Genomic DNA, 25096 nt, shown 5'->3' on the forward strand with positions numbered 1-25096 from the left:
CAATCCATCTAATATCCCATCTCAGGGGATTAGTCCTATTTACCCTGAATATTTAAAGATCAATTACTTACCAAAATCCCATTATCCCATCATACCATCTCCTCCATAAACTTATCAAGTAGAATCTTAAAACCAGATAGATCTTTTGCCCCCACTGCTTCCCTTGGAAGGCTATTCCAAAACTTCACTCCTCTGATGGTTAAAAACCTTCGTCTGATTTCAAGTCTAAACTTCCTGGTGGCCAGTTTATACCCATTTGTTCTTGTGTCCACATTGGTGCTGAGCTGAAATAATTCCTCTCCCTCTCCTGTATTTATCCCTCTGATATATTTATCGAGAGCAATCATATCTCCCCTCAACCTTCTTTTACTTAGGCTAAACAAGCCAAGCTCCTTAAGTCTCCTTTCAGAAGACAAGTTTTCCATTCCTCGGATCATCCTAATAGCCCTTCTCTGTACCTGCTCCGGTTTGAATTCATCCTTTTTAAACATGGGAGACCAGAACTACACACAGTATTCTAGGTGAGGTCTTACCAGTGCCTTGTATAATGGTACTAAAACCTCCTTATCCCTACTGGAAATGCCTCTCCTGATGCATCCCAAAACCGCATTAGCTTTTTTCACAGCCATATCACATTGGCAGCTCATAGTCATCCTATGATCAACCAATACTCCAAGGTCCTTCTCCTCTTCCGTTCCTTCTAATTGATGCGTCCCCAACTTATAACTAAAATTCTTGTTATTAATCCCTAAATGCATAACCTTACACTTCTCACTATTAAATTTCATCCTATTACTATTACTCCAGTTTACAAGATCATCCAGATCCTCCTGTATAATATCCCGATCCTTCTCCGAATTGGCAATACCTTCCAGCTTTGTATCATCTGAAAACTTTATTAGCACACTCCCACTTTTTGTGCCAAGGTCAGTAATAAAAAGATTAAATAAGATTGGTCCCAAAACCGATCCCTGAGGAACTCCACTGGTAACCTCCCTCCAACATGACAGTTCGCCTGTCAGTAGGACCCGTTGCAGTCTCCCCTTTAACCAATTCCTTATCCACCTTTTGATGTTCATATTGATCCCCATCTTCTCCAATTTAACTAATAATTCCCCATGTGGCACGGTATCAAATTCCTTACTGAAATCTAGGTAAATTAGATCCACTGCATTTCCTTTATCTAAAAAATCTGTTACTTTTTCAAAAAAGGAGATTAGGTTGGTTTGGCACGATCTACCTTGTGTAAAACCATGTTGTATTTTGTCCCATTTACCATTGACTTCAATGTCCTTAACTAATTTCTCCTTCAAAATTTTTTCCAGGACCTTGCATACTACAGATGTCAAACTAACTGGCCTGTAGTTACCCGGATCACTTTTTTTTCCTTTCTTAAAAATAGGAACTATATTAGCAATTCTCCAATCATTCGGTACTATTCCTGAGTTTACAAATTCATTAAAAATTGTTGCTAATGGGCTTGCAATTTCTGGTGCCAATTCCTTTAATATTCTTGGATGAAGATTATCTGGACCCCCCGATTTAGTCCCATTAAGCTGTTTCAGTTTCACTTCTACCTCAGATATGGTAATATCTGCCTCCATATCCTCATTCCCATTTGTCATGCTACCATTATCCCTAAGATCCTCTTTAGCCTTATTAAAGACTGAGGCAAAGTATTTGTTTAGATATTGGGCCATGCCTAGATTATCTTTAACCTCCACTCCATCCTCAGTGTTAAGCGGCCCCACTTCTTCTTTCTTAGTTTTCTTCTTATTTATATGGCTATAGAACCTTTTACTATTGGTTTTAATTCCCTTTGCAAGGTCCAACTCTACTCGACTTTTAGCCTGTCTCACTTTATCCCTACATGTTCTGACCTCAGTTAGGTCACATGAACACAGAGCTTAAAAGGGACACGGTCAACTTGAAATATAGTCAACATAAAAATGTCTTTAAAGTAGTTTCAGATATTATACGTGCCTTCCAGCCACCCTCCCAATTTATATAGCTTTTCAATCAGATTTCCATATTTTAAAAATGTTTTCTTTCTCCTGTTGTTGTATGAAAGACACACACAAACAAATAAGGAAGCTAATTAACTGTCTATACAGGGGAAACAGTGTCTATATACAAAGGATTGTCAAAAAGGTGAACAAACTGAAAAAAAACGCATCCCTTTTTCTCCTCTAAACTCTTTTATTTCTAGCAACAATTGTTAGAAAAAAAAATTCACAAAGGAGTCCAATTAAAGTTGACAGTGTCCCATTAAGAGTTCAATACCTGCTCTTTCAAGGCTTTAATCTCTCCTGTCTTTGTTTCAATATCTCGCTCAAAGGTCAGAAGTTTTTGAGTAAATTCGACATCATTCCTAGCAGCCTGAGCCATCTTCTTTGTCATCACTGCAATTTCATCCCGAAGATTGGCTATCACTGTATCTTTATGTTTTGACTCACTTTCAAAACCCAAGAGACGACTGATTTCATCTTTCATTTTCAGAATTATTTCATCCTACAGGCAGAATAAATGTGAATATTATACACAAATGTGGATACAACATTGTGCCTATTCCAAAAAAAGGTTTTCAAATTATTTTATTTTATGATAAATTTTCTGTCTCCAAAACACTACATTTGCTCATTCTAGTATTATTAAAATATAGTGGTAGTCCAACAACTTTAAAACAAAATTTCAAATACTCACATTTGCTACTTACAGTTCCTCACCCTGAAATTCACTAGCTTCAAGACATCTCATTCCTTTGTCCACATAGTAATTCTCACTCATGTATGTAGTCCCATTCAAAATCAGTTACTCTACACTGATGTGCATGAAGGAAATTTTACTATTAGTCATTTAAAGACCCTCTTTGTGTAGCGTTTCTGCATCGTTTGCCCACTAATCACACTATTTGCTTCAATATATTCCTGTTGATATAAACAATGTTTTTGTGATCTACCTCCATGTCACACTCATACATCACCTTTTCCTGAAGAAGTAAATCCATATGATGACTTCCTGATAATGGAACTCCACTTGCTCCAGATTGTCCATTTCCTGGTACATTTGTCAAGACTGAATATAAAAAATAAAAGGGCCTTCTAATGACTTGCACAGAAATTCAACACTAGACTATGTTCTAATTAGGATTAATGCATCTTTATCTCCCTAGTTTGTCTACAAGCATTTCCAAAGCAACCATCATTTTAGTACCTATGCTCTTTATCCATGCAGCTGCAGAATAATAATAAAATGTTATAATACATGACATTCACCGGCATAAACAAACTATATAATCAGTGAAGTATAATATGGTTTCAAGATAAGAAAAATCCTCAAGTGGAGGAGGAATAGATATAATGTCTGAATGTTTTTCGGAATATTCAACGTTGAATAACTATGCATATACTAGCTATAATGTTATGACATATGAATAACTATGACTATGTAACCTATAACATTATGAAATACAGAATATGGATCATTTTGGCCCTGATTAAGAAAAGCATTTAAGCTTCAGTCCACCACTATTCAGGAAAGCACTTAAGCATAAGCACGTGCTCAGAGCTAAGTGTAAGTCCCATTAACTTCAATGAACTTAAACATTCAGTTAAACACATGCTTAAGTGTTTTCCTCAATCACTACTTTTCTGTTGTGCTGGCATGATTGTGCAGCAATGTTTTTTTGTCTGAAACAATTTCAATTCAATTTGATGATATGCTGTTTAATCTTTTGTATTACTATATGTATAAAAACAAGAATAAGAAAATTAAATATTTAATTAATGTCACGCTATAATGTTAGGGACTAGAGTAGAGTTAGGGACATTACCAAGTTTTAACTATCATATGGCCCTAAAATTTGCTGGCATGCAAATTCTTATATAATGTGCCAACCATGGTTAAAAACTTGGTTCAGCTTTTTCAGTTATATTTGGGTTTAAACCTCTAGAACCTTTCCTTAACCATGACATTGTCCTGTTCTTTACACTTAGAAAATATATACAAGATATGGCTCTTTTTTTAACTCACTCCCAATGAAAACGGCTGATAACCACAGATCAAAGGGAAAACAAAGTTACTCCAACAAACAGATGTAACAGTTGAATGTATCACCAATGGAAAACACAGTAAGTAGTAACAGAGCAAGTTACACTTTCATAGAACCATAGGACTGGAAGGGACCTCGAGAGGTCATCTAGTCCAGTCCCCTGCACTCATGGCAGGACTAAGTATTATCTAGACCACCCCTGACAGCTATTTGTCTAACCTGCTCTTAAAAATCTCCAATGATGGAGATTCCACAACCGCCCTAGGCAATTTATTCCACTGCTTAACCACCCTGACAGTTAGGATGTTTTTCTTAATATCCAACCTAAATCTCCTTTGCTGCAGTTTAAGCTTGCTGCTTCTTGTCCTATCCTCAGAGGTTAAGAACAACAATTCTTCTCCCTCCTCCTTGCAACAACCTTTTATGTACTTGAAAACTAAACAGCAATTCTATACTATGAACCTGATCCAATGCCCACTGAAGACAATGCAACAACTCCATTGGCACTGGATTGGGTCTGCACGCCTAATTCTCCTGTCACTTGCCAATGTAAACCAGAAATAGCTCCACCAAGGTCAGTGGAATTACATCACTGTGAAACTAGTGTGAGAGGAGAATCGGTCCTGTCAATCCTTCTATAGACTGACAAGTAGATACATGTGAAAAAATATCATTTTGCATGGAAGTCATCACCAACTTTACTATTGTGCAATGCTATATAAAGGGTTAATAATGAAAGCACCATGAAATACCTTGTCTGACTGCAGTAGGCCTACTGAAGGTATCTGGAGAGAAAGAAGAAGTCATACTTCTCCCCCAAGCACTCACGGGTCTTTTTCTGTTTGGTGGATGGGGTGTAGTTCCATTTGTTCCATGTATCCAACTGTTGTGAACACTGGATGGGTGTTGAGACTGGAGGAAAGGAAGTTGAGGAGGAGCTGTTGAAGGGATATAAAGTTTTGTCTCTGAAATTAACTGGAGCTGCCCAGGCCATGCTGTGCGATGTTTCATTGGTGGGCAAGACATCTGCAGGGGGAAAAGAATGCAATCTTGTACAGAAGGTGGGAAAAAAATTACTTAATACAGTGTGTGTATGTTATATATTAATACAGAACCCTGCAACATGTATGAAAAGAAGAAAAATTCAAATCAACCTGCATTACCTTGCCATTTTCAACTTTGAATTTCATCTTTCATCATGCCACCTAATCACTTAGCTTTGTTTGGTCTTTTCGTAGTTCTTCACAGTCTTCTCTAAACTACTGTCATCTACAAAATCTGCCACCTCTTGATTCACCTTTTTTCCAGATCATACATGAATATCTGTACAACATCAATACTAGTAAAACTCATCCCGATGCTCTGTTAGCATACTTTGCTATGACGACAATAAAAATGAAGTCTTTCAAACTATTCATGTGCTTAAAGTTAGGCATGTCCTTAAGCGACTACTGGCCGAGGCCTGAGTTTCTTAATCAACTCTTGAATAGAATTTTGTAAAGGCTTTGTAAAAGTCAAACCGGTTCTCTTTTATCCATTATATTATTGACAGGATTTAAGAATTCTAGTAGATTACAAAGCACAAATTTCCTTTACATTGGTTTGTACCAATCATATCAAGTTTGTGGATCTTTGGAGGCAAATCTGGCTAGGTATTCATAAAGCTTGTGGTTGGGTTATGGTTTCATATGGAAACCACTGGTCTGCACGATTTCAACCCAAAATCCTGGCATTTTGGCAAAGTTTCACTTTGAGACAATGGATGCAAAGAAACTGAATAAAAGTTTGTACCTTGGGGTAATTGTATGAAGGGAACTATACCAAATAAAGTGGTTAAGCGAATGGTTTGTGAGCAACAACACTGTGTTGTGGACAGGAGACTAAACTGGAGGCTATTTTCTTCAGCAGTTCTCAGACTTTTGTCTTGATGATCCCTTTCACACAGCAAGCCTCTGAGTGCGACCCCTTTTATAAATTAAAAACAATTTTTTTATATTATACACCGTTATAAATGCTGGAGGCAAAGCGGCTGATAGCCCACGACCCCAATGTAATAACGTCATGACCCCCAAGAGTTCATGACCCCCAGTTTGAGAACCCCTATCTTAATCTGTCATTTGGTATTCTGAAATCCCCATGAGGACATCTGGCTTGAGATCAGATTTATCCAGCCTGATAGCCCTATATGTCAGAGAAATTATGTAGGGCACTGCATGCTCATCTGTTAATTAGAGCACCTTTTAATTGTTGTAGAGATGAGCCAAAACTGAAGCTCTGAATTCCAATTCCTTTTAATTTCATGCTGTGGCTTTATATTCCTGCCCTGGAATACAAACCTAGCCTGTGGTTTCGGTCTTGGGTCAGATCCAAAATCAAGAGAGGTCTAGTTTCCAGTTTGGTTGTGACTGAATTCTGATGAAAACTGCCAAAGTCTTGTGAGCTATGATCCATCCTATCCAAACCCTATCCCTGGTTCAGCATTAAACCTGAACCCAACCCTAATCCTGAGCCACAACTGAACACTGCTAACTTGACCCATCTCTAAAAGAAGCTGGACCTTCCACAAAGGGATGACTCCACTGGCAAACAGTAAGTATGCTGTACAATACTTCCCTTGCTACAGGACAAGTCCCAGAATTTGGAAAGGGGAGAGCCTGAGTTTATCAGCTGTATGGCCCATGAAATCAAGTTCTTTGGTCATCAGACTAGTATCCTTCCACAGAAAGTGTGAGCCAGGTATCTCTCTAGGTAGCTACCCAAGTTTTCAGGCAAAGGCTAATATTGCTCCCTGGACTTCAGTGTTCCTCCAACTATCATTCTGTAACACCATCCTTTTTGGATACAGGTCTGCACTACATGACTGATTTTCCAAGCAAAGGAAGAGGCTGGACTCAAAGAATCTCTTGATTGTGGCCTAGCTGCAGCTGGAAAAATATAACCACTTTGGGAGATAAACAATATTTTGTCTGTTTTATTCTTTTAAATCTGTTTATCACTGAGGCATTAGCAATTGACTCCTCAGAGTTTATCTTTTTCTCTGTGACGCTGTGGAAATATAGGTTTCAGAGTAGCAGCCATGTTAGTCTGTATCCGCAAAAAGAAAAGGAGGACTTGTGGCACCTTAGAGACTAATAAATTTATTTGAGCATAAGCTTTCGTGAGCTACAGCTCACTTCATCGGATGCATCCAGTACGTCCCTCGACCCGCGCACCTTCCTGCAGCCCCCATTGGCCAGGCACAGAGAACCTTGGCTAGTGGGAGCCGCGATCAACTGAACCTGCGCTCGCGGCAGGTAAACAAACCGGCCCAGCCCACCAGAGGCTTTCCCTGAACAAGCGGCGTCCCAAGCTTGGGAAACACTGACTTAAGGTGAACTGAAATACTTTTAAAATACATACAAAAAAGATCTTAAGTCTCAAACAAAATGCATGCATGAATTAAAAAATTATAAATAAAATCTGAAGCAAACAATGTGAAAATAATGTCTTCTTTTACTTATCTGCCCAGACCCAATTTCAGGGTCCAATGTTTCCCCTGCAAGAATTGATAACATCATACACACCTAAAGCAGCATTATGGATGCAGCGGCTCACTTTGTATAGGTGTTTGTGATGCTCAGATCTTGACAGGTTAAAAAAAAAGGGCTTTTATTTACCTTTAAAATGTATTTGTAATTTCAGGGCTACACATTGTTTTGTTCAGGATTGAATAATTTAACATCTTATACAATTATAATTAAAAAATTGTTTCACTTTTAATACTAAAAAAAAAGGGAAAATCGTCTTTTTATATATATAGTAAGTACTTGGTGTACTGAAACTTAACCATGATTTATCCTCTACAGTGAACAATGTCAAACATCAAAACTATTACATCAGAAAGGAATCATAAAGCCTGAAGTTTTAAAAAGGCACTGTTGTGCTGTTTCTGTGTCAGTAAGTACTGTACATAAAATATTTTTTTAAATGAAAATGCTTGATGTTCTGGTATGGATAAACTTTATTTAAACAGTTTTTCTGCCACAGCATTGGAATTCTAACTGCATTAGTTCATCAAGTTGGTTTCACCACCTAGAATCAGGATTTTTCTCTTCAGTTATCAGCTCTCTGTGTATCTTTGGGGAGAAGAGTCCAAACTACTAAACTGGGCTAGGACACCCAAAATCTGCATCCGGATACTCAAATTAGCACTCAGGGACTATTACGTGTATTGAGGTGGTGCTTAGAGGCCCAAGATGAGGGCTTAATTTTGCTTGGCACTCTACACACTGCAGAGATAATCCCAGTCCCTGCCCAGAAGAATTTACAATCTAAGAGGAATTATTTAAAATCAGTACCAATGTGGACACAAGAACAAATGTATATAAACTGGCCACCAGGAAGTTTAGACTTGAAATTAGATGAAGGTTTCTAACCATCAGAGGAGTGAAGTTTTGGAATAGCCTTCCAAGGGAAGCAGTGGGGGCAAAAGATCTATCTGGCTTTAAGATTAAACTTGATAAATTTGTGGAGGAGATGGTATGATGGGATAACGTGATTTTGGTAATTAATTGATCTTTAAATATTCATGGTAAATAGGCCTAATGGCCTGTGATGGGATATTAGATGGGTGGGATCTGAGTTATCTAGGAAAGAATTTTCGTAGTATCTGGCTGGTGAATCTTGCCCATATGCTCCAGGATTTAGCTGATCGCCGTATTTGGGGTCGGGAAGGAATTTTCCTCCAGGGCAGATTGGAAGAGGCCCTGGAGGTTTTTCGCCTTCCTCTGTAGTAGATGATCATAATGGTCCCTTCTGACCTTAATATCTATGAATCTAATTTATAATTTATATGTTAGTCTCTAAGGTGCCAAAAGTACTCCTCGTTGTTTTTGCTGATACAGACTAACACGGCTAATTCTGAAATCTAATTTATGTATAGGAAATGTAGCCTAGTGCTTAAACCACAGGATTGAGAACCAGAATTTCTGGGTTCCGCTCCTGGATCTTCTAAGGATTCACTCTGCGACCTTGAATAGGTCATTGAACAGCTCCCTGCTTCAGTTTCCATACCCATACAATAGAAGTAATGCTTCCTTAATTTACAGGGTGCATATGAGGTTTAATTATTATATGTTGGTAAAGCACTTTAAGATACTGTGATGGAATGAGTTATAACCGTGCAAAGTGTTAATACAAATGTGCATTGTGTGTGCCCAATGTTAGTTTGAGTGATAGAATAGGTCACCGCATTAAGTCACCCATTTTGGAAAGTTAGGCCTTGACTATTTATTTGAAGTGCAGCATTTCTGTGTTTGCAATATGGGAATACAAACTATTGCAACATCATTTGCTACTTGCTGCATTTGAGCACTCCTCCCCAAATTCTGGAGACATGTCTCCAAAGACAAGCCTGAATCTATCAGATTGTTTTTTATCCTATTCCAGGAAGATTTCTAGATCTCCAATTTCTTGAGATCTTCAAGACCCAAGCAATAAAGGTATTACGGGTTCTTATCAATTCCTTCCCATATAAATTGCCTGAAATCTTGGTGATACTAGCTGACTGTCCGGTGACAGGAGTACTACACTTCCTATTTTAATGTCATTTCCTATACATGTGAATGCTTTTATTTTCACTGTGTTCAAGGTTTGTGGTGTGACACTGTTTCTTTGCTGGATGCCTGTCTCATGTTAAGGACATGAATGATACTATTGCTAATAAAGTAATTACATATAATCCAGGTATACTTTTGAGTTTGAAAGTGCAAATTTTTAAGCGCAAATTTCAAAAGGTAACCATTTTTATAATCTGTTATTTTTACCATTTAACTTTTGAAAACACAACTTGAAAAGGGAATTTTCCAGTTTGGATACTCTGTACTTCTGAAGAAGAATCAGAAAAAACTGGAGATATTTCTGAGTTTTCTGGAGGCTTAACTTTTCTTGTCCCTCGTGCATTTGTAGAAGAAAAAGCCAGGAGGTTATACAACCTCTCAATGAAGGGCCTGAGATTGTGCAGCAGGTGGAGCTAAAGACCTCTTATTTTCCAATTCCCTCTCACAATGAATCCATGAACATTTCTTTCCCTTTTTTTTGAGAGAGAAGGCGTCTCAAATGGAAAACAATTTGCCTCAGTACCATATCTAGCTATGCTGACTTTTTGAAAAATAAAATGTTAAAAACCTGAGTAAGATGTCTAGGCTGTGATTAAAGTACAATTATCATACTTTATTTCTGAAAGAGTCTTCTGTTTGAGATGCATGCCCTATACCTAGGGCCCTACAAAATTCATGGTCCATTATGATCAATTTCATGATCATAGGATTAAAAAAAATCATAAATTTCATGATTTCAGCTACTTAAATCTGAAATTTCATGGTGTTGTAACGGTAGGGGTCTTGACCCAAAAAGGAGTGTGTGTGGGGGGGAGGTCACAAAGTTATTGTAGGGGGGGTTGTGGTACTGCTCTCCTTACTTCTGCACTGCTGCTGGTGGTGGCGCTGCCTTCAGAGCTGGGCAGCTGGAGAGCAGTGGGTGCTGGCTGGAAGCCCAGCTTTGAAGACAGAACCACCCCCAGCACCTGCGCAAAGTAAGGATGGCATGCTATGGTGTTGCCACCCTTACTTCTGCGCTGCTGACTGCAGAGCTGGGCCCTCAGTGAAGAGCCGTCACTCTCTGGCCACCCAGCTCTGAAGGCAGCAGCACAGAAGTAAAGGGTGATATCATATTGTATTGCCACCCTTACTTCTGCACCGCTGCTGGCAGCGTACTGCCTTCAGAGCTGGGCGCCTGGTCAACAGCTGCTGCTCTCCAGCCACCCAAATCTGAAGGCAGCGCAGAAGTAACAGTGGCAATACCATAACCCCCCTAAAAAAACCTTGTGACTCCCCCGCAATTCCCTTTTAGGTCAGGACCCCCAATTTGAGAAACGCTGGTCTCACCATGAAATCTGTATCGTATAGGGTAAAAGCACACAAAAGACCAAATTTCACAGGGGAAGACCAGATTTCACGGTCAGTGACACATTTTTCATGGCCGCAAATTTGGTAGGGCCCTACCTATACCTAAAACAGGGTTTACAGCTGGAACCGGCAATATCTCTCAATCCAATAAAACCTGTTAAAGTATACCCACTGTACTAGTTAAGGAAGTGAGTATCAGACAAGGGGAACATGGAACATGCAAAGAAAAGGATGAGGGAAAAAAACAGAAGGAAGAGAAAAGAAGATCCTTAGGCATGGACCATCTTTTTTGTACAGCACCTAGCACAATGGGAGCATAATGGAGGGGCACACAGAACCCTTAGTGTCAGGCCTGGATTAACCAATATGCACTGGGTGCACTTGCACAGGGTTCCCATCTCACGGAGTTCCTCAGCCACCAGAAAAAATAAACAGGGTCAGAAAGGGGGCAGGGCATCACAGACATGGGCCATGCCTGAACACTGTGAGGAGAGCCATTGGGCTGGAGCAGGGAGCTAGGCCAGCACTACAGCACCGGAGGCAGGACCAGACACCCTCCCTGGGGCCTTTCACTCCCCTGACAGCAGGAAATATGGGGGGCCCCCAATTGCCATAGTGCAGAGAGCCTCTGATGGTAGTGGTGGGAGATTGATGGAGCCATTGTGGAAGAAGGAGAAGCATACAGGCCTCCAGCCATGGGGGGAAAGGCAGGGAGGGATGGAGGTAAAAGGCATATGGGGAAGTGAAAATGGAGATAAACCCAGAGTCACTGGTTTGTGTGGGGGAGAATGGGGGAACAGAAGAAATGGGAGGTACACAGATCCTCTGGTGCTGGAAGCAACACGGAGTCCCTGAAACAGAGGAGGATGGGAAGGCACCACACAGCGAGTTGTGGAGTGAGAAATGGAGGTATGCAAGAAGCCCTTGGTGTGTGACCCTCTAGTACATAATAATACTGAAAATGAGTGAAAACTACAAGGTGAGGGATGGAAAAAAGGACCAGAAATGCAGACATTACAAGAGGTAGAAACATGAGAGAGGGAAACAACTAATAAAATAAGCAGAATTTTTTAGCTTTTATTTTTCTAGTATATTAATATAGTAATATATTTGGGTTTTAAATGTAACCAAATACATAGCTATTGGAGCCTTATTCCGCACTGTAGCTTGATGTCAAAGGGAGATTTACCTGAGAAATGAGGTACTGAATCGGACCAAGGAAATAGTCATTTGGTATAATCACATGATTAACAAATCCAGTCAGACTTCTGCAATTTCAGCCCATTTTTTACCAAACATTTCACTCCATTCTTTGTATCAATATATTTACTTTTATAAATAAGGAGGGTTGTCCATTCCTCAGTTCTAGATTTTACACATCTGTCAGGTTCCACTCTGCATTATTCTTACATTGGCATAAGAGGGTGAACAAATTAATTAAAAAAGGAATTTCTAAAAGGTCTTGGGTGAAAACTCCTCAAAGGGGCCAGAATGTCACCCCTGGAGCAGACACTCATATGCAGCTACCTTACAAAATAGGAAGATGTTATCCACTCATGGGACATTACCTGAGAAGTGTTTTCTATCACTAGCTCATAGGATGTTCCTCCTGAACCAAAGCGCAGAATATCCCCTGCGCCCACTTTCACTGCTGCATTCTGTATATGGCAATCATTAATGAAAGTGCCATGAAGAGAGTTGAAATCTTGAAGAACATAGCTGTTTTCTGAATCACTGAATTCAATGACTGCATGGTGATCTTCAATACCTACAGACTGAAATTGGATAACAGTTTCAGAAATCAGTGCAAAGAATTTCCCAGAGTTACGGATTGCAATGGGGATTTTGCTGGGATTTATTTTGCTTTGTCTCATCTGGCTAACATCATACCATAATATGTTTTGGCTCAGAGGTAGTCAAAATGGCTGCTGATTACTCATCTATTATGCAAGATACTGTATTTTTTTTATTTTGTTCAATGGCTAGATTTTTTTTTAAAAAAGCTTCACATTTTTGCATTTTATAAGTCAGACATGTCATCTGAATAGGTACCAAAACATACAAGATCCCAGCAATAAAAATGGATAACTGATGTTACAGATAGATGCATATGATAATAATGAAGGTATCATTTTAAGAACTTTTCCCTCACCCTTGCTTCTTGTGATCTTTCTCTATAGCATTTTATTTCATATCCAACTTAGGCCCCAATACTACAGACACTTAAAACACAGGTAACTCTTTTGCACATTTAGTACTTCCATTGAACTCAGTGGGACTACCACTCACATATGCAAATGTTTACAGTATCAAGACTCTAGCTTGTAAGCTACTTGGAGCAAGAACCTATCTTTTTTTCTCTCTGTAGTGTAAAGCATCCTTGACACTTACTGTAGAGTGCTAATATACAAGTGTTAAACAGTACCAACATTAAGATCTACTACATACATTTAGGTGTGTGTTCTAAATAAATAAACACTATTTGACCACTTTTGATTATGAAGGTGCAAATTGTTTTCAGTTGGCTCTTTTGGTGACTAACTTGGGTGTTGTACACTTGGGTGTACAATACCCCTAATGTATGCTCATGGTTTAAAAACCCTCCTGCATAGAGACATCTGTGGTTTTTAGCAAACTAATCTCAGAAAAGGAACTATTTTTAATTGTGATCTTAAACTTAATCACAGATGAAACAGCTGTAAAATGACATTCTGATCCAACCCTTATTCACATAGGGCTTGATTCAAAGCCCACTGAAGCCAAAGGAAAGATTCCCATTGACTTCATTGGGCTTTGGATCTAGTCCCTAGCACTACTGAGGTATTATTTTCTATAATACCCTATCCTTTTCTAAGTGTTATAGATAGTTCATGTATGAACACCTGTAATGATGGTGCTTAAGCAACCTCCTTGGCAAATTATTGAGTTTTCTAATTGAACTGGTGGTTCCTAATGTCTATGTTAAGTTTTCCTTTGTTTAGGATGCTGTTTTCAGACTGTTGCTTCATGTTATATGACCCTAACCAATATCAAATAATTCCTCTCTCTTTTGGTTGTCTAACTTAAATATTTAAACAGGTTCTGTAATTGCCATTTCATCCCTGTTGCTCTAAATGAAATCAAATAAACCACTGCTGACTAAGAAAGGCTGGAATTATTATAAATGGGGTAATGAAGTTAAGGAAGAGTAAGTGCTATAAAGAATAATAATTAAAATAAATTTTATGCTCATACCTTCAGAACGAGATCTGAATCTTCATGTCTTCCTATAGTAGTTACTTTTGCTCTCAGCATAAAAACACCATCTGAACTTTTTAAAAAGGCTTTCATTGTCTCTTCTTTTTATCTGTAAGGTTTTATTTTTAAAAAAACCTCAATTGCTAAGTGTTATCCAATGCACTTTTGCAATTACTACAGTCAAAACATTTTAAATAGCTTAAATGAACAGCATCAAATAACATAGAAGAAATATCGTAATTTATTTACATGAATGCTGTCAGACTGAAATTAAAATTAAAGACAAATTCTCTACCCTCTATAACTAAAAATAAAATAAAATTTAAAACAAATTTTCAAGTCAGTCTGAGAGAGTTAGACATCCATTTACCATTAAAATTCAAATTCCATCCTAAGACAGAAAGAATTTTAAATATCTAATTTACTTTTTACACCATTCATGATATTTGGATACTTTGAGAACTTCACTTTGAGACTGAGAGGCATCTAGAGACTTGTCACCTTCACTTTCTCGGTCACTAACAGATGCTGCAATGTTTGGGTTTCATGCAGGGTGAAAATATTTAGATCCAAACAAGCAAATACTTTTATTAACCTTTTAAAAACATCATTACCAATGTTTCTTTGTAAATTTGTTTCCCCACTTGCAACCTAGACTAGCTGACAGTGTCACTTTAGGAGGTCAAACATTCACAGTAGGGTGAGAAATTTGTGCACCCTCTGCAAAATTGGTATCCTATGCAGCTGACATCACACCAAAAAGATCACTACCTCCCACAGTGAATTTCATCTGTAAAATATCATTCCGCTTAAAAACTTTGTGTTCAGTCCTGCAAGTGCCCTATGCACAGAACTCATACTTCTGCTGGTATAAGTTCTGCATATCATTTTGAAATGCATTTCACAGTTCATCAGTGATGTGCTACCAATATTAAACAAGGTTCTCCAACAACCATTTGCTCACATAGCCAATGACAAATCCTCTGTTCAAGAAGCACTGGAGAAACTATTCATTTGTATTCCACTATATATGGATATAAAAGGTATGTTTGTAGACAGGAATGAGAATAACACCACTTAGCAAACAAACTAAAGCTACACGTCATTGGAAAAGCTTGTACTATGATACTGAAAATTACACAGCAAATATTGAGAGAGCAGCAGAGTTCAATATGTATAATTTGAAGGAGGGCATGAAGCGCTGTTAAGGTCTCCAAATGTAAAGCTACATTCACTAACTTAATACGCCATCATCGGATCCATTGCTGGAAAGCAGAGGGAGCGGTTTGGGAGTCAATGCTGCCCCACTTCCTCTCATGAGGCTGTGGAAAAGCAGAAGGGCGGCAGCTTATGTTGAGTCCAAGGGATACATAATCATGCAAAAATCGTGTGGAGAGAGGATATGTGTACCTGCAAGGGAGGTCAAGTTTCTACTGAAAAGTGGTTAGAGTTCAAGGGGCCACTGGTTCCTCAGGACAGTGGTTCTCAACCAGGGGTACATAGAGGTCTTCCATGGGGTACATCAACTCATCTAGCTATTTGCCTAGTTTTACAACAGGCTACATAAAAAGCACTAGCAAACTTAATATAAACAAAAATTTCAAACAGACAATAACTTGTTTATACTGCTGTATATACTATACGCTGAAATGTAAGAACCATATTTATATTCCAATTGATTTATTTTATAAGTATATGATAAAAAATGAGAAAGTAAAAGGATTTTTTCAGTAATAGTGTGCCGTGACACTTTTGTATTTTTATGTCAATTTTGTCAGCAAGTGGTTTTCAAGTGAGGGGAAACTTTGGGGTACACAAGACAAATCAGACCTGAAAGGGGCACAGTAGTCTGGAAAGATTGAGAGCCATTGGCTCAGGATAACGTGTGGGGGAATTCTGGGCTTTGGGTAGTAGAAGGGCAATAACCAAGGGTGAGAAGGGAAACTAGCAAGCAGAGCATGGTGACGAATCACTAGACTGCTTATTTCTTTGCTTTTTACGGTGCACTGGTGTCTGTCAACCTTAACTCAGTTGTCCTGCTCTAACTATAATTAAAATGGTACAACTCCCCTAGTGGGGGTTCAGCTATACTGGTCTAAACGTGCTTATACCAGGACATCTTATTCCTACCAGGAAGTGGAATAATAATCTATCACAGAACAAGGCATTGTTGAACGGGTAGAACTGCGTCCACTCCAGGTGTTTGACCAGTATAACTATATCACACCCCCGCTACCGGATATAGTTATACCTGTACATAATCTGTGCCTAGGCCTGGCCTTAGTTTTGAAGCCGTTTGTGGGGCAACATGCTTGGGTCTCGCACACACTACCGCACATATTGTTTTTAGCCCTTCGTGTAGAGTTGCAGCCTCCGTCCCCGGCAGATTTCTTGCCCACCCGCAGAACAGCCCGTGCCGCACTGCACCAGGGAGTCTCCCACACAAGGCTTCCTCCCCCCCAGAGCCCTTAATGGCGAGGCGAGGGCTTAGCACAGGGCGCCCTTCCTCTCCACGAGGCCCTTGGGGGCAAGGGGGATGCCACCCACATGGGTTTCTTGGGTAAGTGGGGCACCTGGCCCCTGTGGGGCTCCCCGGGAGCCTGGCACGATGCAGGCCGTGGAGGTCACTACACCAGGGGGCCCCTCACACCGGCCAGGCCAGTGTCTCCTGGAGGTCGCTGGCGGCCTGGCACAAGGGCGTGCCTGGGGTCAGTGGGGTCCCGCGGGGCAGCGGGAGCCTGGCCGGGTGGGGGCGGCAGGGCCCCAAGGGGACCGGTCATCCCAGAGGGGGTGAGGGGAGTCTTGCCCCTCCGGCCAGAGGGGGCCTGCTCCACCTTGCGCCCGCCTCGGAGTCCCTGCAGTAGCCCCTCGGGCTGGGCCGTGCACTGGGGCGCCCCCAGCCCCAGCTCGCCCCCACTCACCGGCGCTGCCGAGCCCCGCCGCGGGCACTAGGGCCCCGGGGCCGTCCCCGGCCGGGCCGCGCCTGAGGCGGTGCTAGGCCTCTGTGTTACCCGGGTCTCCGAGGCAACGGAGGCGGAGCGGGGAGGCCGCCCCCGCGCTCGGGGCCGGGGCGGGAGCCGGCAGCGGGCGGGCCCCCGGCCTAGGGCTGCAGCCCCGAGCGGGCGGCGGCGGCAGGTCCAAGCCCGGCGCTGTGCTGGGGGAGGGGGGAGGCAGCGGCCCACACACCGCGGGTTGCAGCCAGGCCGGGGCCGGGGCCTTGCTCTGACGCAGGGCAAAGGGGAGAGACGACATGGGCCAGCTCCAGGGCTAAGCGCAGGCAGCGCTGACGGAGTGAGATCGGGGGGGGGGGGGCTCACCCTTTAGCGGCCCCCCGCCCAGGGCCCCCTTTTTGATTGACAGTTTTTCGGGGATAAAATAGTCAACAAGGAACAAAACTCCAGCGCCAGTTGAGGAGGGGAGGGGGATGTAGGGTGAGCAGATGTCCCGATTTTATAGGGACAGTGCCGATTTTGGGGTCTTTTTCTTATATAGGCTCCTATTTACCCCCACCCCCACCCCACACACACACACACACACACACTCCTGATTTCCCACATTTGCTGTCTGGTCACTCGAGGGGGATGAGCCCTACTAATGAAACGTGGGACTTCAAAAGGGGTCATAATTATAAAGATTACACGGTGCACAGACTAGCCCCCTGCCCCCAGTGCTTGGATGTTGTATTCCTTCCCCCCCCACACACACACACACAAGCTTGGGGGGGGGGGGAGAAGAGGGATGCTGTTTCAAATTGTAAGGTTTTCAGTCCAGAGCCCGTCACCTCCGCTAAGAACATTAAAACGGCCGCACCGGGTCAGACTAAAGGGCCATCTAGCCCCCCCAGCTGTCTTCCGACAGTGGCCAAAGCCAGGTGCCCCAGAGGGAATGACCAGAACAGGTCATCATCAAGTGATCCATCCCATCGCCCGTTCCCAGCTACTGGCAAACAGAGGCTCGGGGCACCATCCCTGTCCACTTTGGCTAATAACCATTGATGGACCTATCCTCCATGAATTTGTCTAGTTCCTTTTTGAACCCTGTACGCTTGTATAGCACCTAACCGGCTTTGGGCACCATCCTACCGTAAATAATAATCAGCTAACCACAATAGGGCTTGGGTGGACCTGCCTCCTGCACAAGAACAGAACATCCTTGTGTAAACACAGCTTGTTTTCCCATCTAGACCTTATCATCTGTATCTGATTCTATAATACTGTGGGCTAGGGGAAAGAGCTGTTTTAAAAACAAAAAACAACCACAGGTAACCTGCATGTGAAGAGGGATACAGAAATTAGACAAACTTAACAATGAAAAAGACAACTTAAAAAAAAAACAACCAAAAACCAAGGACTAAAGTCTGCCCTGATTACACTCCATGCAATCCTATTAACTTCAACAGTCAAGTGCAGATCAGGGCAGAATCTAGTTCAAAATTAGATACAGAAAAAAAATCCCAATAACTTTGCCTTACCTCTTAAAAACAATGCTTTCACAATCCAGAAAAGTACAAGTTCAAAGTAATTTTGAGTTTGTACATTGTGATCATACATGACACTGTTTAATCCACATTTTCTGAGTTTTTTAACCTAGACTCCATAATGTAAAATAATGAAAAGAAAGAATTTTGTTCCTAAAGTCTCGCCATTTTGACAGACATTTTTCTGATGTCAGTTTTGCAAACCACAATTTCTTAACTGAGAGCAATTCTTCTGGCAACACAATTAGAAAGTAGGATAACTTGTACCTGTAGAACAAGTTTGAGCACACAATGCCAGTAATTTTTTTTATTTCTTTTGAAGGCATATCAGTTCTCTTGCTTGGTTTACAAATATCTTTTACAAATATAATTTTACATTTCCACTATTACATGTTTTCATTTTTTGCATTTCTCAGTTCAGAGGAGGAAAAGTCGGTTTAACTTTTCCAAATTATATTGTCAGATGGTATTATATATTCCTTTATACAAGTTATTTCCACTGAATTTTCTTAAAGAACAGTAGAAAAATAATTCTTTTTAAATAAAACCACATTTTTGGTTGTAAATTGATCCAACTCTCTAGCTCATTCTTTCCCTTTTACATCCATACTAGTTCTTGATTGAAACTTTAAAAAAGTACTTACAATGAAGTCCTGTTATTTTACTCTGGCTAGAAAACAATAGATGACATAGCTCAGCTCAGCTCACTTTAATGCTGTGTCAGTGCTGGCCAAGAAACTAACCTTTCTAGCAATAGCATTTAAGATCAGTTCTTGCTAGAAACATGCCTTACGAGGAGTTTAAAAATTGACTTACGAAAACATATTCCCTTTGTGCTACAAACATTATCATCATCCAGAATGTTTTAGGAGATAAGAATAGCATAAAGGTTAAAAAAGCTTAGAGGCCGACAGATAACGAAGGCAGCTATTGTGTAACTGACATGTCAGGGAACAGACTTGGACAAAGGAACTGTGGAGTTTTACTGTATTACCCAGAAACCAATATTCACGTCTCACAACTTTCAAGACTTGTGATGGGTGTTGCAACTAGCCAACTGACATAATGGTGCAATACTCAAGCGTGCAGTTTGCTGGTGAGGTTATAGCCACCACAGATGTATGCACCTATAAAGGTCAGGTACAAAGTGTAATTGTGTGTGTTTGGTTAATGAACTTTGTAACTTATGTGATACCAAAGAAAAATTCTGCAACCACGTTGTACAGATATTAAGAGGAATAGAACTCTTGTTTTACTACACATGCAGTCTTTCAGTATCTTGTATTGTACCTATTTGGTATATTACGATCCCTGGTATAAATAGGAGCAACTCCATTGGCTTCAGTGGCCGGACACTTGCTTAAAGCAGGTCTGAATTTGACTCAGAATTCTTGACGTGCTTACATGTGGGGCTTATATAAAGTCAGAACAATCGTGTGATTTATACCTTTTTTCCTGTATATGCACAACATAGCTTACGATCTTGTTTCTTGGGTGGTGATCTTCCTTTTCAGATTGGGTCTCAATTCATTTTGACTTCTTGTCTCATTCTCCCATAGAAAATGTGACCCTTGACTAGTTCATACACTATGATGAACCATATCCAAGTGGCTGTTGTGGAACAAGAATGTTCACCCAGGTTTGATTTTGTTACCTTTTTTCTTGACTATTGCAGTCTGGGGTCCCCAGGTTATTTCCCAAGGAGATGGAGTAGTAGAGTCCCACTACTCCAAAACTATGCAGAATGATTTAGTATAATCATCTTAATTAGCACACCTACTCAAAAGAGAAGCATATCATATAAATGACAGTAGCCTATGCTAATTAGGACAAAGATATGGGCTGATTATTCGTTTGCTGTATTTCATTAATTTCTGTTTTTTAATCCATTAACACATATTAGATGTTTTATGGCACAGCTGACTAATCTGACACAATAGATTTGGGAAGTGAACAGAGATTTTTTTGCTAGCAAACACCCAAATCATACATGGTAGTTGCTGGAAATAGGCAGACAGATAATACCACCCATTGTTCAAAATCATTGAAATGCACTACCTTGGAGCTGCTCTCCCTAGCAATTATCCAGATTAAATGGGTGTGTCATATTTGATGTAGATTTAGTATATCTTACATCGGAGTCAACTCTGTCCATTTGCTAGCACCAACACATAGCTGGTGTTTCCTTCAGCAACAGCCCTGAGGTTCGCAAAAAGAAAAGCAGTACTTGTTGCACCTTAGAGACTAACAAATTTATTAGAGCATAAGCTTTCGTGAGCTACAGCTCACTTCATCGGATGCATCCGATGAAGTGAGCTGTAGCTCACGAAAGCTTATGCTCTAATAAATTTGTTAGTCTCTAAGGTGCCACAAGTACTGCTTTTCTTTTTGCGAATACAGACTAACACGGCTGCTACTCTGAGCCCTGAGGTTGTTTCTTTAATGACCCAATGCTGCTCCCAGTGGAAGAACTCCCACTGAGTTTTGGAGGGAGCAGGATTCAACCCTCTGTGCCTAGGCAATCTTTTGATATAGAGAAAAGGAACTACAGTAGTCACGAAAATTGCGCGACGGGTGGGCGGGGGAGACTTGCTTATGATGTGGATTAAAAAAAAAAATCATAGCAGGGTGCAAACTAAGTGTCAGACCTAAAAAGCCAGTTTAGGAAGAAAATGACAAGACTATGCTGAAGGATTACTTTGTAGTCAAGAGACTCTGCCTTAAAACTTGAGTGGCTTCACAGCCAAAGTGGCTTCACAGTCAAAGAAACAGATTATCCTCAAACAGTATCTGCATTTTTAGGGGGTAGCTTTATTGACCCTGCAAAAGGGCAGTTCAAACTGTCTCATTTTTCCAGAGATCATCTGCCTTTTCACAAAAGTGGTTGAGGGTCACATTTGTTGCTCAAGAGCAACAGAGCAAGCAACTAGCTGACTGAGCTGGAATTTGAACCTGGGCTGCTCTTTCTTACCCTTGGGCTTTAATCATTACTGCACACTCCCCCCCTCTTCCTCAGTTTTAGTTCAGTAAGATATAGTGCTCCAAACTTGATCAGAAATTGCCAAAAATCAAGCTAGAATGGGCAAGGGGTTTAGATGGGCAATCTGTTTTAGAGACCTGGGTTGGAAAGGAAGGTGCTCCCTTAAGGAAAAGGATCAGGTTTAATAAGTTTCTCTCAATCACTTTATTGTACCAACAATTTCTTACATTACTGCTCCTTTGGAAACTAGCAACAGAGGGTTTAAACTACGGGCCAAAATCTGGACTTCAATGGGTTTGCTTGGATACAGCACAGCAAGATTTGGCCCTTAGCATAAACAAAATAGCACTCATTCTATTATTTTCCAGTTGAATGTGGAAAACTAGAAAATTTGACTCACAGACAAGGATTCAAAAGTTGTGCCTTCTTAGAGCTGCATATGGATAGGTGCAGTGAAAAACAAATCAGAATGTGCTGGCAAACAGGAACATAGGGTACTGGGAAAGCTTTTCCCTATAGGCTATTTTAAAATCTTGTTCAAGTGGGTCTTCCCTACCAGACACAAAAATGAGACAACTCCCTCCTCCATTCAACTCCAGAATAGATGTCACTGAATAGTAGGCATTGCACATTAGTGAAATATTATAAAAAGCCTGATGTCTGACAAGGAGCAAGGCTCATTCCACTCTAGCTGGGGCCAGCTTCTGGGTACAGAGAATATGCCTCAACAATACATCTATATGTAGCATGATCGCTGAAGCGTTCGTCACATTTTCCAAACACCAAGCTGGAAGAAAAGCCTCTTTTCTAGCTTATTTTTACTATTAGATAAAGTCTAGTGTAGCAAAGAGCGCCTGAAGGAGTTTGCATCAAAATTGCCCTGTGACAGGAGACATTCGTTAATCTTGCAAGTGTTACATAATTAAACTTAATGTTGCATTTACATCATACATACTAGGGCATAGCATTGTCTTATACAGGCCATCCACATTATTTGAGTGCATTCTACCTTCTTAATGTCGTATTCTTTGCCTTATATCACGTCACCACATTCATCAATGCAAGTGGTTTCTTCTCAGCTGCATCACCAAACAGTTGAGACCATTACCAGGAAGAGGCATCAGAGGAACTGGCTGATTTTGGCTGGCCAAATGCCAGAGCAAGAGCACTTAAGCATGCCAGAGACATAGGGATCAAGCTTGAGTTTGCATGTTGAGAACTTCTACTCTATGAGTTCAGAAAAGTTTATCTTCTGACCCATCAGGTATGCATATTCCCTCATTTGGCATCCCAGCTTGAGTGAGCATGCTTTTGTAATCTTTGTGGGCTTACTAAAAACCCAGAAGAGAGATTGTGTGCTTCAAAGTTGCTGAAACTGCCATTTTCCAAGCTAGAATGGAAAGAGAATATATTTCCCTACATTTCTTACAGCCCCTGATTAAAAGTACCTGTGTTGTTCCCATTTACAACACACACATACGCACAAAACAGTTATTTAGAAAAAGTCTCCAATTGCTCAGCATATTTAATGCTAACTTAAAACAGAACATTAAACATTTTTGAAGTAGCACAATGGAGTAGATACCAACTGAATGAATTTACAGGTTAACCTTAAACACACTCTCCCATCACACTCAAAAACCATCTTCTCCTCTATGGTTGTCAGTGCTTAGAAAGCTTCTCACAGGCATCATGAGTACTGCTGAAAGGATTAAACAAATCTGATAGTTCAAAACTGTCATTTCATTCAATAGATTTCACAGCATGACTATGAAGTGTTACAAAATGCAGACTTGCTTTCTTCAGTTATCTCGACTCCATTTTAATGGAAGCGGAGAAAGCCACAATGTTGTTTGGTTTTTCTGACGTGGAAGAAGAGAAACTAAAAAAAAAAAAAATTACTTTTCCTTTTCTACTTTTAAAATTACTGGTAAAAAAGACAATTTAGTGGCTTAAAAAAATATAGTGTAGAAAAAAGAACTATAAAAGAGAGGCATACAATGTACTTCCTTGCTATCTGGTACTTGCTATCTGTCTTTATCTGGTACTTCCTTGCTATCTGGTGCTTTATCTGGGACATCATCATACTGTGGAGGAGGGGTCAATGGTTCTATTGTTATTTGACCTGAACTGTTTCTGTCTGGAAGGTTTATTCGGAAGTCCTTTAGGTGCAGCTTATCAGACTTAATTCTCCGAATTTTCAGGGGTTTCAGTCGTTTGTTCAAGCGAGAACTGTGCCTGCTTGGCTGATGCTGTATGTTTGAATCGACATTTACGGTGGTTGAAGTTGGTGTATTTTCATCAATCCCAGTTAGAGATTCATAAGAGGGCAGAGACATGCTGATCCTGGTGTTTCTGTCCAATTCTCTCATCTCAGGATAGCCTTCGTTCATAACCTCCTCATAACTGGGAACATAGTATCGCGACAGTGTCTCATCATCCTCTTCTTGACTGTAGGAGACAATTTTAATACTGTCAGCATCGTAAGCCATTTCAGCTGCATTTCTAGTCATTCAAATTTTGGGACCAGAAATACATGATGATACAATATAAATTTCTACAGCACATTTCATCCCAGGATCACAAAGTGCCTTACACGCATTAGTTAAATCTACAGCATCTCTGTGAGCAAGGATTATTATCCCTATTTTACAGTTGGGAAACTGAGGCACAGAACTTGTGCCTTGCCCCATATGTGACAAATTCATTTCCGGGGTGGGAATGCAATGCAGGAGTATGGTTCACAGTTCCCTGCGTTTATCACTGGGGCACAGTAATGTTTTAGGGTGTACAACTGAGTTCAAAGTATCCATATCAAAGTAAAAATTAGCATCTTGGTGGTGTCACACATTAACAAGTTGGGTTCTTATAGCAATGATTGTAGACTCAGAAGTTAGAAGTGGAAAAGATCTGTTTAGGACATCTAGTTAACCCTCTCTCACTTTCCACTAAACTTTCTGGAGAAATCTGTAGGTGTAAACTGCTTACTTTTGATCTATCATATGGCTTTGTGTACACTGAAAAAGACAGCAAAGACACTTTACACATTGCTTTCTGTAGTCTAGTCTAGTGTGTCATTGAAATGAGCAGGCCAAGAACGATTATGCATTTTTTTTCCCCATCTTTAGTTATTTTCCAGATACAAAAGTCCCAATCTGCTTGCAAGTCTGTGACTGTGTGGCAGGAATGGGGGAATACTAACAGCCAGGACTCACTGCAATTGACAATTCACTTTACCCATCTAAAAAAAAAATCACATTTGTAAAACCCTTCACGATCCTCAGATGAGAAATGCTATGTTCAACTATGTTGAACAGTGTTAGAATTTAAAATTCTTCTGCAACTAACATTCAATCAACTGTTAAATGTAACACCATCCCACCCAAGTTAAAAAAAAAATAAATCAA

General features: G+C 40.4%; 2 protein-coding genes and 1 long non-coding RNA gene across 14 annotated transcripts in view; 1 reads left to right on the forward strand and 2 right to left on the reverse strand.

Annotated features, from left to right (window-relative positions):
• Window positions 1-17340, reverse strand: part of FHAD1 (forkhead associated phosphopeptide binding domain 1) — a 71076-nt gene extending 53736 nt beyond the window's left edge. Inside the window, exons 1-7 of one of the 5 annotated variants that reach the window (XM_043500163.1) lie at window positions 17154-17340; window positions 15472-15554; window positions 14230-14341; window positions 12564-12770; window positions 4804-5077; window positions 2984-3075; window positions 2284-2511 (exon numbers count right to left, since the gene is read on the reverse strand). In XM_043500163.1, coding sequence (XP_043356098.1) covers window positions 2284-2511; window positions 2984-3075; window positions 4804-5077; window positions 12564-12770; window positions 14230-14325 — 897 coding nt within the window. In that variant the 5' untranslated portion in view covers window positions 14326-14341; window positions 15472-15554; window positions 17154-17340. The remainder of the gene's footprint in view (window positions 1-2283; window positions 2512-2983; window positions 3076-4803; window positions 5078-12563; window positions 12771-14229; window positions 14342-15471; window positions 15555-17153) is intronic. The other 4 variants (XM_043500164.1, XM_043500165.1, XM_043500167.1 and 1 more) reach the window with 4 other exon arrangements.
• LOC122457093 overlaps window positions 16541-25096 on the forward strand; it is a 39686-nt gene continuing 31130 nt past the window's right edge. For both annotated transcript variants that reach the window (XR_006276417.1, XR_006276418.1), the window contains exon 1: window positions 16541-16792. This is a non-coding gene — a long non-coding RNA (uncharacterized LOC122457093). The remainder of the gene's footprint in view (window positions 16793-25096) is intronic.
• TMEM51 (transmembrane protein 51) overlaps window positions 23167-25096 on the reverse strand; it is a 37721-nt gene continuing 35791 nt past the window's right edge. For all 7 annotated transcript variants that reach the window (XM_038377119.2, XM_038377117.2, XM_043500170.1 and 4 more), the window contains one exon: window positions 23167-24140. In XM_038377119.2, coding sequence (XP_038233047.1) covers window positions 23717-24140 — 424 coding nt within the window. In that variant the 3' untranslated portion in view covers window positions 23167-23716. The remainder of the gene's footprint in view (window positions 24141-25096) is intronic.

The sequence above is a fragment of the Dermochelys coriacea genome, chromosome 18 (genome assembly GCF_009764565.3).
Source record: "Dermochelys coriacea isolate rDerCor1 chromosome 18, rDerCor1.pri.v4, whole genome shotgun sequence".
Lineage (NCBI taxonomy): Eukaryota > Metazoa > Chordata > Testudines > Dermochelyidae > Dermochelys > Dermochelys coriacea.